Source organism: Oreochromis niloticus, linkage group LG8 (assembly GCF_001858045.2).
Source record: "Oreochromis niloticus isolate F11D_XX linkage group LG8, O_niloticus_UMD_NMBU, whole genome shotgun sequence".
Classification (NCBI taxonomy): domain Eukaryota; kingdom Metazoa; phylum Chordata; class Actinopteri; order Cichliformes; family Cichlidae; genus Oreochromis; species Oreochromis niloticus.
Genome location: NC_031973.2, coordinates 8,106,946 through 8,121,531, shown reverse-complemented (window position 1 = coordinate 8,121,531; position 14,586 = coordinate 8,106,946). Strand labels below are relative to the sequence as shown.

At 39.9% G+C, this 14,586-nt stretch overlaps 1 protein-coding gene across 6 annotated transcripts in view; it reads left to right on the top strand.

The window, feature by feature from the left end:
• Positions 1–14,586, top strand: part of sdk2b (sidekick cell adhesion molecule 2b) — a 262,786-nt gene that overhangs the window by 182,876 nt on the left and 65,324 nt on the right. For all 6 annotated transcript variants that reach the window (XM_005458186.4, XM_013276448.3, XM_013276447.3 and 3 more), the window contains exons 2-3: positions 215–374; positions 12,686–12,792. In XM_005458186.4, coding sequence (XP_005458243.1) covers positions 215–374; positions 12,686–12,792 — 267 coding nt within the window. The remainder of the gene's footprint in view (positions 1–214; positions 375–12,685; positions 12,793–14,586) is intronic.

Sequence of the window (14,586 nt, the reverse complement as noted above, 5' to 3'; positions counted from 1 at the left end):
TCTATGCTTACATTATCAAAGTTAATGTGATTCCCTCTATCTTATCTAAAGAACTCTGTTTTCCTGACATTCTTTTGTCTCTGTATTTGTGTGTGTGGATATGACATTTAAGAGTTTGCATTGTTCACTGTTTGGTTTCCATTAACTGGTTTTAGGAGAAAAATGTCTCATTAGGAAATTGAAAGACTTTAATTCCAAACATTTGTCTTTACAGATGACGTGCCTCCCTACTTCAAGACAGAGCCAGTGCGTAGCCAGCTCCATCTGGAACGTAACAGGCTGGTGCTGACCTGCATGGCGGAGGGAAGCTGGCCACTAGAGTTTAAATGGATCCACAATAGCACAGAATTAACACGCTTTTCACTGGAGTACAGGTGAGCACAGGCTGATGAACTGTAACTAGCTGAGAGAAGAGACAGTTGAAGAGTAACTGAATGAGACTGTGGTAAAGTTGGTATAATCCAACCTCTTGTTATCATATGAAACAAAAATGTCATGGATATATTTGGAGAAATTAGGATAAGTATTTACCTTTTTGCCATTTGCTACAGGCTTACTGAAAGAGATTAACTGTGAAAGTCCCATTCAATCAGGAGCAGAGATTAGTCATTGACCTCTGGTAGCCACTGGTTGCTAATTCACGCTAGCGTGAAATTGATTGGAAAGAGGTATACGGTGTTGCACTGAAAACCTCCTTGTGTTTGAGTTTGAGTACACACCAAGAGGAAGTGAAACTGTGAAAAATTGTGACACAACCTGGAAATGGAGTCCGTTTGCACTGGAAGTAAAATGTGCTGGTGTCAGCAGCGAGGCACAACTTTTCAAAAGGTTGTAAATTTTACTGTGAAAGCAAACAATGTCCTCTTCCAGTTTGCAGTGAACTTTTCACAGTTTCACTATAGCTCAGAGTGTAAATGGCAAGTGTCTTCCATGCAAACTACAGGTGAGTACAGGAAGGTTTTTGGTGCAGCACCCTCTTTACAAACTTGTTTCATCTCTGACAGCCAGCTCCAACTGGCTGGTAAATACAAAGGTTGTCGATCGTCCTCTAGGTCAGTGTGACTGAGACCTTAGTCTTTTAACGTACATGACACATGTGATATTTTGATTTGAATCTATCTATCAATCTATCGTTTTCTGGTTATCCGAAGTCAGTTCACAGTGTCAGCACGTTAAGCAGGTTATTCCAGATGTCCTTCTCCCCAGACAGACTTTGTAGTTCCTCCTTGGGGGATCCCAGAGTGTTCCCAGGCCAGATGAGATCTCTCTATTGTGGTCTGGGTCTACCATGTGTTCTCCTGCCAGTCGTGCGTACTCACAGGACACACAGGAGTAGCAGCTCTACTCCAAGATCTGGATTTCTGAGCTCCTCGCCGTATCACTAAAGCTGAGCCCAGCCACCCAAGAAAGGAAAGTCATTTCGGCCACTAGTTATTCAGCTGTTACCCATTTTTCATGAGTATAGGTGAAGGTCGGGATGTAGATGGACTGGTAAATCAAAAGCTGCACCTTTCAGCTCTGCTCTCTCCTCACCACGACAGTCCGGTACAATGCCTGCATTATCACTGACGCTGCACTAATCCCCCAGTCAAGCTCACGCTCCGTCTTCCCACCACTCGTGAATAAAATCCCACGATACTTGAACTCTCTGCCTTGAGGGATGGTTTGAATTTGACCTAAAAAAATCCTTCAAAGAGGTACACGGCCACAGGTACCCTTACTTATATTTTTTGATGAATTATTCTGATACTACAGAGAAGAAGCATGGGCTATGTAAGAACATCTTCTGCACCCTATTCCAGTTAGATAGGTGTTTAATGCTTGTTTGATGAAAATATTTTTTTAAATCAAACTTATTTAAATTCAGATTGAATCAGTGTAATATTATGGCTCTTAAAGCAAATCTTCATTTCATCTCCAACACTACAGTAGTAATTCTCAAATTCAGTAGGGCAGTGTGGTATTCTGCATGTGCATTTTTAATTAATCCTGGTCATAATTCCATCACACAATAGTACATTATAAATAAAGAAATGGCTTATTCTTGCTTCTTTTCTTTTATTGCCTCTATCTCTCCCCTTCTCCCTCGTGCCTCCGTGACCTCCATCACTCTCTGTCTCTCTCTCTGGAGAGGCTGCAAACAAGTGAAAGACGTGAATGAGGGTTAGCGCAGGAGATAAACCGTCTTTAATGGTAACTGGAAGATCCCAATCACGAGGCAAACATTGCTCTTATCTCAGAGAGCAGTGTGCCTTCACTGAGCGTTTCCGTGCGCATGTACATGTATGTGTGCAGACAGCAGTATAAATGAAGCGCCGGAGGATTGATAGAAAGCTTGCTGACGCGCAGCAGATCTTAGCTGAACTGTTGTGTTCACATGTGAAAGAGAGAACGAATGTGAAAACAACAGTGGCTGAACATAGAAGCAACATCAGCCTTGTTGATGGAAACGCTTTCTTGGTATAATCTCTGGAGACAGATAAGACCAGAGTGAGAACAGCAGAGCAGGAAGGGCAGAAGTGAGACACACAGCTGCTGGAGGACTTGATGAGAATGGACTGTACCTGAGAAAACCACTGCTGTTGGAAGCTTTGGGCCACTTTGACTGTGTTATTGGGAGAGTGATTGAGTGACGCTATGGGTGATTAAACAAGTACTCAGGGACAAGGCTGGACAAGGTTATGTCTATGTGAGTGTGTATATCATATAAAAGCACTGTTAAAGCCATGCAATTATCCCATTCAGGATTGTTCGGCTTTACAAACAGATATAAACCAAAAGCTAATCAAAAATACCCTCAAATTACTATCATGCACTTAGACCATCTGTGCTTTACCAACGTCCTGCTAGTAATAAAATAAAGTACACTGTGAAAAAGAAAGTGAAGCTTGCATAGGCTAAATGCAACATGCAAACAACAAAAGGACCTTTATAAAGATCTAGAGTCCATATGAGTAATTGAATACTTAAAAAATCTAAATATCATTTTAACTGAAAACAGAGTGCCCTGCTATATACTGCCAAGAGTTTGTGGATGTTAGTTTTAAGTATGCATGCCTTTTTCTTGAGGTTTTGTGTCCATCTTATAATTTCCTCATATATATCAGCAGCTCTCTTAATGCAAAACCGTAGCGCTCGTGTTGTTTATATGTCGGTACGCACTCCTCCTTATTCCTCAAGTCGGCCTTTCTTTCCGCCAGCAGAGTATTTCAGCAGAACAGACCCCCATATTAATGAGGTTATGGTAGAGGTCCCCAGTGCTGGGCGCTGCTTTAAATATTGACACCATGTGACTTGACCTTGTGTCCTCTGGCAACCAATCAATGCTGCAAACTCTGCGTGAGCATTATAATTCAACATGTAGGTGTGTGCGTGGAAGAGTTAAGCAAGTGGCTGACTTTTAGAGAGACCAGGATCAGCATTGACAAATGCCACATGACGGAAACTTCATCTATACAATATAGAGCTATTCACACATTCTGGCTCGCCTGCTGCTTTCTTTGTTCCTAAAAAAAAATCATTTAATAGCCTTATCACCAGATTACAATTGAACTTAGGAAGGATGAAGATTATATCCAATACAATTAAGAATTTTTGATCCTATTAGGCAGATAAGTGTCCCGCACACAATGCTTCAGCAAATCAATAGGTCTATAAATACACAGAATAGCACCACAGCTTCCTGTCACGTGACCAAAACCTCAGGGGTGATTACCTGGCACTCCACCAGTCTTTTTGCTGCCAATTAACCTAGAAACTTAATTAAGAGAGTTAATTATTAATCAGCCCTCAAGAGGCATTTTTGTTTGTCAATTGGTTCTTGGCTGGGTTGGTGGAGTGTGGCCTCTGCTTCTGAGAATAGTAAACTTTTTTCTTCTTACTGTAATTAGATTGAAAAACAAAAGTAAATAAATAACAGCCTTAAAGGGTTTTACAAAGGCAGAAGGGAACATAGTAGAGCCCCCCCCCCCAAAAAAAAATGTTACTGTGTAAAAGGAAAATAAAAACAGAGTACAGTTGTTTGTTTCAGTTATAATAATTTGAAAACAGCATTCCAGAGAGGATAAGTTTTTTCAGAAAGATCAAATTGTTAAAATTTTTAAGAATTACATTTCAAATTACAACTGCATCAGTAAATGGGCAGAGAAATCTGTGAATCCAAAGGACAAGGCAGAAAACTAATAGTAAATGACTGTAATCTTCAACCACAGATCTCCAGGAGAAACCTCTATACGGGCACAAACATGGGTATGGATATGTCTAATCAAGACTCCCTCACCACAAAATAAGAAACAAATAAATACATTAAAAAATGGTGCAAAAGACATCGCAGTCGCAGCATGACAAGTTCATGCTGATTGACTTTTCATCTCTATGATCTTCCGCATAATAGGTGCTTTGCTCTTCAAATCTGGCATTTCACAATCAGGAAAGAAAAGAATAAATAGAAAATGAGATTAGCGTTTGACAGCTAGCTTGATAGAATGTCACTTCACTCTCTGCAGTAATGATTCATCTTTGTAAAATGTGGGTGCGCCTTCAGAAATGGGACGGTAATATTGTATATCCGTGTTTTTGGTAAATGAAGAATGTGCCGGAAGCTAGATGTAGACAGATATGTGAAGATTTTTAAACACTGCATTTACGTATTTCCTAAAAACTCAACCCTCACCCAGAAGCCCTTCTTCACACTTCACACTGCGCTCTCCTCCATCCCCTTTGTTCGTCTTGTCTTATTTTAATCCATGCATAGATGAAATACCACTAAGCATCCATATTTTTTCTCTTTTAAGCAGATATCATTTCATGGTAGCTCTGAACAAATTAAAACAAGTTCAGTACAATGTTTTTCAATGTCTGGGGAAAAAGAGATGACAAGCATGCCAACTGGATGAAGATGAAGGAAAAGCTGGTGGTAAAAAACTGCATTTTCTTCACACATCAACAAATATTTAGAGGAAGCCACAAACATCATTGTGCTTAGATTAGTTATTAAGTTATTGGATAAATTATATCCGAACTTAAGACCAGATAAAGCGTGTCAGTTTACTGTCCTGTTGGGAATGTGCCATCTGTCTCCAGCTACAGTGACCACCACCCAATGAGAGGTTCATACGACAGCTGCCCTAAATTAACAGCGGTGGTAATTATGAAAATTGTTTTTATTTGTTTCCGTAATGCGTACATATATAACAGACACAAGAGTAGGATCCAAGTTATGGTTTGTGTGTGCTCTGCCTTTTCACTGTCATTAAACAGCAATTTATCGCAGGAAATGTGAAAAAACCCCGTTGAAAATCAGACAAATTGAAGATTCCTTTTATTCCGGTCTCCATGTGCCAAAACAAATGTGTATGCATGTAGAACAGGAGGTGGGTCAAAGTGTGCATGTGGAAAATGAAATTGCATGAGGAATAAAGCACAGCAGCAAATAATAAGACCTTGAGATTCAAATTTGCCCATTCGCTCACTGTCATTTTCATTTCCCATTTCCCCAGTGTGTTGTTTTCTTTGACACATCCCACATATCCATGTCTTGCTCCTTCTGCTGTCGCTCTTTCCAATTGTCACACGCAATTGTTCTAGCGAGTCACATCAGATCTAAATAAATAGTTTTTATTTAGCGGGTCCGTGGCACTCTCTACTTAATCTGTATGCGTTTCTTTTATATGCTTGGATTTCTGTGCTTTAAGGCCCTGTGAATAAAAGACATCAAATAAAAGCAAAACAACAAAACAGAAAATCCAAAGCTACTTAAATGAAAGTATCCTTGAAATGTAATAATAACAATAAGAAGAGGAAGAATTAGTATGCAGACTTGACCAGCATGAAAAATAACTGAATTTTTCAATATACAGGTCAAATAAATCCACATGTATTATTAAGCTGATTGGTTGAACGCATTGTTATCCTTGTTTATTTTCTAATGTTTGGCTAACCTTTTTCCGTGCTAAGGAGAAAGAGTTGCAGTAGCTTAGGTCAGTACTTGAATCCCATCATGTTAGTGATGGGCACGCCTTGAATACAGTCAGCCAGGCAGCATCTCTCTCTGGATGACCTTAATGGATTTCTGGCTATAACTAGAAATGTCCATTTTCTATCTCCCTGGCATTCTCAGCCCCTAGATACAATAGATTTTACCTTTCTCTCTCCTCCCTTGCACTCACTCACTTCTTGTTTTCTATGGCTGAGCAGAGTGAGTGAGTCACAAGTGCAAGTGAGACAACAGGAGAAGAAGAAGACACCGTTTTATTTTGCGCATGTACAGCATTTGTTCATGTGTGTGTGTCACTGTGCTGCTGGCTGGTATGGCTGCTTCTCTACTGTAGAAGCACGTCCATACTGTACTGTATGGACGTGCAAGGACATCAGGTTATACGAATAATTACACTGAATCTCCACATTAAACAGGAAGTACCCTCACTGTATTATGTTTATATAGTTTAAAAAGTATTTTTCCCATTGTAGTCTTTTAAGTTGTGATAAAAATAGTTCTTAATTGACGAATGTTCCAGTATCCATTACCAACTTCATCCTTTGTACAAGTAAATATGTTGGCTTTTGTTTGTCATATATTTGCAACATAGTATGTTCTGGCCTTCGGGACTATTTCACAGCTTTGATGAATGCATAGAAAAGGAAATCTGCTTTTTCAGACATTATGGGGCGAAATTGTAAGATAAAATGATCTTAAAATAGTATTAGTTTGAGTAAACTGTCTCCTTTGGACACTTATCCCTCTGCGTTATCCTAAAGAACAGAAGAAGCTATCCTCTGTGGACCTCCACAGAAATGATGATTATTTCCAGTAGCTTAAATGAGAAGTCCCAGTTACCTGTGATGTAGTGGATGTGTTAGGAATTAAGAAGAAACTGAGAAACAATAAACTGAGAAAACATTTCTTATATGATTCAGTACATTTTTTAAATGGAATGTCCGTAAAAATATATAGTTGATCTCAAAGAGTATTGATCTCTTTTCAGAGACATTACGCATGCGGTGGAGCATTACAGAGCTATAAACGAGTATCTTTGATTTTCTGTCAATGTTGCTTTCACGTGTTGCTTTCTGTGATGGATATTTCAAGCACACGGTAAACACACTATAAGCATATAATCATCCTATTAGAATAATGACACACATCAGTCCATCATGATCCCCTGAATAAATAAGTAATTAGGCTGTCAAAGCTAATAATTATCCACCGCAACTGCTTTTGTTTGTACGCTACCCTATTGAATATACAAGCTGTTGAAGTATGCCGCGTTGCTGTTAAGTGAACTCGTTAAGAAAAGTAAAATGACATCAAACTGTTATATGAGGTTGAAGACCTTTCTGTTAGCTGTAACTGTAACATGAGGGGGGGGGTCATTATAAGTGAGCGGCCACACATCGTGCTTTGTTTCTCTTTTTTAGTAAAATCTGATCTTTACATCACGTGACACAGCATCAACAACACACACACTTTCAGATCTGATTTCTAATTAATTGCAGTGTTTAGCAGAGAAAAATGTTGGTGTCATTACCAGCTCATAATAAATTTATGATGCTTTATAATTTATTATGATTTACTTTTATGATAAGATAGGCTGTAATTACAATGTCCTTGCGGTGTGTGAATGAGGTTTTATAATGCTAGTGTTTAACTAGCAATTAAAGTAGAATGTTATTGGAGCTAACCTTGGTGAAGGTATGATGTTATTACAGGAACGCTCTAAAAAAGAGTGCACTGCAGCCACCTACAATCAAAGATGATAGTTTCTCCGGTTATCCACTGCCATCTCTTTATCTTTCCCCCCTCTCTCTCTAACCTGTTTTCATTCTTCCATCCCTTCTGTTCTCTCTGCCTTCCTCCATCTCCAACCCACTTTATGCCAAGTCCTCCCCTCTTTCTCATGTCCCTCTATCCGTCTCCCTGCCACTCCTCCAACTAATCATTTCTCCTGAGTGGGGCTAATTAAAGGGGATCTGACGGAGTGTGCTGACCACAGGAACATCAATCAATCTCTGTCCAACACAGTGAGCCCCCGCTGACTCCCCCAACCTGCTGCCAACGTGCACAACTCTGCAAAGGTTAATTGTATTCATTATATAAGGGACAGAGTGAAAGAGGGGGAAAGAGAGAGAGGGAAAGTGAAAGAATACTAACTAAAGTCACCCTGAAGGTTCTGGCTTTAGGGTGAATTCTCTCTAGGCCTCAGTGAGGTTAAACTTCGAGCAACGACACCACCTGTCAGATATTTCTCGCTCGATACCTGCTTCTTCTTCTCCAAACCACTGAGCGAGCTCACTTTTTTGTAACCGTCTTCCTTTGCTGGCGTCCCATTATCTATTCACCTCCTCTCCCTTCCATTTATGCATAGCATATATACGTAATTGTATTCATTTAGTTGATGGAACATATGAAAGGAGTCACACATCATTAATAGAGCCTACTGATTAGTTGATTAAGCTTTAACAGACTTTGGGCTAAAACTCATTTAGTCCTTCGGGCCCAAGTGGCGCTGCTGGTAATGAGGTTTGATACCACTTCATTTTTTTTGTTATAGATATTAAAAGCCTTCCAGCACATCCGGCCATTTGTTGTTACGGCACTATATCAATTTCAAATGCGCTACATTTAAAGAACAGAGTCGGCTTTCTGGACATTTTCAAGCTATCGGGATAATTCAAAGAGCATCCAAAGCACAAAGTCAACGTTTTGGACATTTTTAAGCTATCAGAGTAATTCAGGTTGAAACTAAGCTTTGGAATAAGATTAATGACATCAATGCAACAGATTAAATCAGTCAGAATTAAGTATCATTGAGTTTGATTTAAATCTTTTGGCATAATGTTAAGTTTAATTTCAGTGTAGAAGTTTTTTTTAGCAAGTAAAACTAATAAGTGACCTATCTTCTCCATGAATATTTTTTTTTCTGTGAGCATAGAATCACAGAGTTAGGAGCAGTTACGTGAAAACGGTGGTTAAATATGGTGTCAGGCCATTCTCTAGAGAATTTCTCATTTCTCAGCTGGCTGCTAGAGGTCGCTGGCTGTTTCTGGATGATATCGGTCACACAGAGGAAGCTTCATCGAAAATATTTTTTGATTTTTTTGGTGCGGTTGCTGGGAGTTTGCTGCAGTCACTTACAGTTTGCATGCAAGACATCAACCTGTCTACAAGCACTAGACAGTGAGTGGGTAGTGAAACTTCAAAAAGTGAGACACAAACTGGAAACAAAGAACTTTCATCTTTAAAGTAAAAATTGCATGTTTTGAATTGTGTTGGTTGTAGTTGCAAGTTGCTGCTTTTATTTTGAAGGGGTAAGTTCTCCATTTGCGGTTTAGGTTGCACTTTCACAGTTTCATGTTTCGTTCCATGCAAACCTCTAGCTATCGCAACAATCTGCCGTTAACCAACACAAACAAGCACCATATACCTCATGCTTGGGACTGCCAGCAACCTTCAGCAGCCGCTCCCCAACCAGTCGCAGAATACATAGTCTTTCCTAGCAAACGATCATTACCAGGGGGTCATTGACCAGTTTCTAGTCAATGACCCCCTTTTACTTCACAGCAACCATTCACAGTCAGTGGAGAAATGCACATTTTTATATTGTGAGTAATGATTTCCAAGTGGTTGCTGACAGATCTTTACTCTGTTCAATGGAGGACTTAGGAAGATTCCTTGTCCAACAGGATAATGGCATCCTCGTCTTTTGAAGTTCACATGCAGAGATTTGAATGCAAAGTTTTTTATCCAACTAGCAGAAACAAGAATCCATGCTCTTCTAGATATGCGCACTATCCATTAATTCTTCCTTTTCATGTGGAACAGCAAATCAGCTATCTGCTTATTTGTTGTCTTGCATGTTAAAGGTGGTGTGAAATTAGGTTTTCTGACACATACATGAGAGACTGGTGACATAGAAAAAGCTGATTTGAAAAAGCAAAACAGTTGCAGATTCTACTTTCCAAAGCATGTGACTCAGTCGTTTAATGATAATGAGTGATAGTGTTCTCGACCACCATGTTTAAAACACCAAATTAGAGACTTAGTTCAGAGAGATTACACTGACAGCACACTAAAGTTACTCTAGCAGCTCCTTCTTGGGTGTTCGTTTTTCCTCACTATGTGAATATTTGATCAGTGTAGATCAAGTAAAATTGTTCTGAATGACCCTAAAGCAAAATAGATCCTTGTTTCTACTTTAAAGTCTGATTGTTAGCCTGATCAAAATCACCAAATTTAAAAAATATATTCTAGCCTACTTCTATGTGGAAACTTTTTAAATATATTTATGTACTGTGTGTAATGCAGCAGGGTATGTTTTTGGTTAGCTTGCCTTAACCACACTCTTAGAAAATAGATATTTCTTTTTTCTTTTCTTGAGCCTTGAGCTCTCTGCATCACTTTTGAATCTCTGGATACATTTTTAGTCAACTACAGAAGAGACCAGATGAGTGCTTTTCAGATATTTAGGTACCATTAGGCATATGTATCAGAGCATTTTTAGGGGAATAATTCTTTTGATGGCCCCTAAAATACAACTGCTTTGTTTGCAGTTATAGTTTTGCTTCCGCGAGCATCCAACTTTACTGCAAACAGCTTGTTGAATGAACTTCTGAACTCTGAAATTGCTCTTTTTTTAACAAATAGTCTCACTTATGTTCTCGCCAAACACTGATTCATGACAAAAAAGCCCTGTGTAAACAAAAGGTTAAATCACAAAAAAATTTTCAAACAAACTGCATGTGGTTACTATAGAAACCAGTACATACCATTACTAAAGGTTACTCTCAAACAATCTGCCTGGCAGTGCACTAAGCATTTCTCAGCACATATCATGCAGGAATGTGACAGCAAAGCTGTCACACATGCTCCTAGTGGGAACTGTTTCACCTCCTACAAGTATTTATTTTGACAAGAGTGTGCTGTGCTAGGGTGACTTTCAAATTAAACATGTGCAACTGGCTGTAGGCTAACTTGCAACTTCTACATGTTGTGCTGCTATGTAACATGCCATTAGAGACCATCCGTGCAACCACTTTAACAGCCGGCCGCTCCTTGTAGCTCCCTCAGTGCTGTCATTTCTTTTAGTTATTGGAAGATTTTAGGACGTTGATACCTGCCGTTTTGAGGTGTCCCTGATCTCTAAAATGAAGTGCCCTAATCCATTTCGTATCCTGGTGCTATTGAAGTTTTCTCTCACAGACGTAGCCAGGTGTTTTCCAGATATTGAAAAGACACAAGCACACAATCAAGTATCACTTTGCAAGTAACGAGAAAGGTTTTTTTGGCTGCTCCCTTATTTTCCCAAGGGGCTGCCATGGCGGATGGATCCCCAAATTTGATTTGGCACAGTTTTTTTATGCCAGATGCCCTTCCTATCTGAACCTTCTCATTTGTTCGGCAGAAAGAGTACACTGTCTTCTCACCTTTTGAGGGTGGATCTGTGTCTCCTCCTAGTCTCAAACACTATACCACATATTCACCTATTAGCTTTCAGGTAATCGATTTAGTAAACAAGTGATATCCTAACAACTCAATTTACAAGCTTTTTGTTCTACAGAACACAATTAGAAGTTCAATATGCTTGAAACTTTTTAAAAGCAAAAGTCTATACCTGCGTTGAATAAACAGAAACTCATTGTTTTTTTCTTTTTGGCTTTATCAAACTGCCCATTCTCACTCCCAGCTTGTCATAAATCAATGCTTTCAAAGGACCTTTTGGCTTCATATTTAAATGCATTGGTTAAGTGGCATTTTTCAGCCTGCAGTGTTAATGTTAGGATGTGACCTAACTTGGAAATGAATTTGAAAATAAAAAATTAGGACACAAACCATCATCTTTTGACTAGCGTATTCTGAACCAACTTCCAGATGCGTACTTTGTTCCTCATTAAAAGAGGAGCATTATCTGTTGGCTTCAGATATTACAGCAGGTGGTGAGTCAAGGCACTGATGCCAAAAGAGGCCTTACGACACTAGCGGAGTGTGACAGAATGACAGCATTTGACACCCTTTAAGCCATTTTTAGGTGTGTCTTTGCAGTCTAATTGCAACAAAACAGGGACTGTTTTAATGCATCTTCTCGAGCCAAAACCTTAGACACCTTACTTACTCCTTATCCTTTTACCATCAGCTGTATCATCAGATGTGGCAGAAGGAACAATATAGAGCAAGACAGTGCTAAGTGTACACTTCTACCCTTGCAAAAAGTACATGTCACTCTGTCGCCACCTGGCACCGAGGCAGTACTGCTATCACAGCTGGACACTGAAGTCAAGGTCATGGTGAGAATGTCAGCTGCTGAAGACATGAGGCTTCAACCTTTGTCCCAGGGGGGTGTTCTGTTTGTCTGTGTGTGTGCATGTTTGCATAAAAGACATTTTAATGCAGGTGTTTGCTGTCTGTGCTTAGTGCCTGTGTCTAAGTAAGTGTGTGAGGGACGGCTTCACTGTGATGGCTGGGTTAGCCTCTCAAGTATCATTATCGGTGGAATAAACAACAGCTAAGCTGCGATGTCCTCAATGCCCTTGTTCTTCTATTAGATAGTCTTAAGTTTGTGTATTTAATGTGTGTGCATTAACTCTTTTGAATTCTACTTTTGTCTTAATTAGTTTGTTTTTTTAAATTTAGTTTATTAAGAGTTAAAAGTATTCAAATCTTTTTCTCGTGTGTTTCTGTGCTTGTTAAAAGGTACCTAATCCCTTCACTGGACCGCTCCCATGCTGGCTTTTACCGCTGCATTGTGAGAAATCGGGTGGGAGCCCTTCTGCAGAGGCGCACAGAAGTACAAGTGGCCTGTAAGTATTAACACAGGACGCAGCTGAAACACAGATCCAACGAATGAATAAACGGATGTCTAATAGACACATGCTGATTTAAGCGAGAGAAAGCGTGTGCGCTTAACTGCAGTAGTTTAGTACACAGTAGGCCCACGCTATCTTTGGGTGCCTTTGTATCAAGGACTGACTAGGGAGGGACAGATGCTGGCAGGGTGAAAGATCTACCTGCATCTCATTCAGAGTGTTATCAACCCAGACAGCTGTTCCACTCAGCATTCTCATTAGATTGATATTGTTGCCATGGTTCTTTTTAACTTTGCTTCATTTCAATATGACCGCTGCTTTTTTCATTCTCTCTCCTTTGTCAACAACATCTGTTGTTTCTTTGGCAAAAATAGAGCTCCCATGCACAGTGTTTCTGCAAATTTTCACAATCGTTTTCAGGCCACTCAGCTCCCTCGTCTTGTTAACGAGCTATTAGAGACGTGCCACTGAGGTGTCTGGAGTGTTGTCACATCAAATCCACCCCCCCTTTCCATATACACAACTGGCCTATGTCCATTATGGTGCCTTACTAGGGTATGCCTGGTTCACTGGCTTCCCTGTGTTCCAGCCGCATTTGAATGGATGTGACGTACTGCTGTACCTGTCGATGCACTCAACCAGCCACTAAAGAGAAAGAAATGGGAGGGTGATAGGAAACTGTCCCACGGGTTGACTTCTCTGGTATTTGGCAAACACACTGTTGCCGAAGCCTCTCCTCCAGCAGTCTGACTTTTTGTGGCGTCCATCACTAGTTCTGTTTGTCGTTGCGGCTTCCCCCCTCTCTTGACTTTGTCATCTGGCCACCACTGCTTTCTATTTATTTCTTGGCCTCCACCCTGCTGTTATTTCAGTTCCTATTTATTCCCAACACTTCCCATTTCCATAATTCTCTTCTTCCCTCTCAGTTGCTCATGAAGTGGTATGGATGGTGACGCAGAGTGAAAAAGGAGAATTAAGGACACCTGCAGAAGGAATGGATGAGCTAGACAAGGGAGGGAGAGGGAGAAGAAGAAAGAAGGAAGGATAGATGGAGAGATTTCTTCTAGAAACTATTCCATTGAGGCAGCACAATTAGAATTGCAGAGACACACCTCAGAGAAAGGGAAACATGCCGAGGCATTAGAGATTAGGGAAGAAGGGGAGGAGGACATCACATCACTGAAACTGGAGATCAAAGTCGGGGGATTTGCACACTTCCCAGATTTTCATTTAAGCTAAGCACCACAGCTGCAGCGTAAAGCCAGATTACCTTTTTTTATTCTCTTGAAAGAGAGTGAGGAAAAAATAAGACTGCCATCGATGCACAACCACCGCAGCATCCTCAGTTCAGACTCCCTCACCTTCATCCCTGAATGTTCCCGAGATATTATCTCCAAACTGTGTGTCATAATTGGGTTGTAAATGTAACATTTCATTTATTTCTGACTATTGTTCCCCCGTAAATCACGGAGGCAAATATATGATCTTTGGAGAAAAAAAAAGCTGTGACTGTGTTTCAGACTGTGCTGGAGGAGGAAAACATAAAGTCTACTTGTTACTGTTGTCCTGTAAATGTTTACAATCAGCATCTGCTAATGTAACAGCATAGGGGAATTTCACAGCCCACAACAGATGAATTTACAGCTAGTTGATAAATTTCCATTAGAAATCAGGAGTGGAACGGGGGGTAATATTAGTCCAGCGTTTTATCAGCTTTTAAGATATAATGAGGCAAGGGATGAATAAAAATACTCTAACAAATGAAATATATTACGAGATAATAGAGAA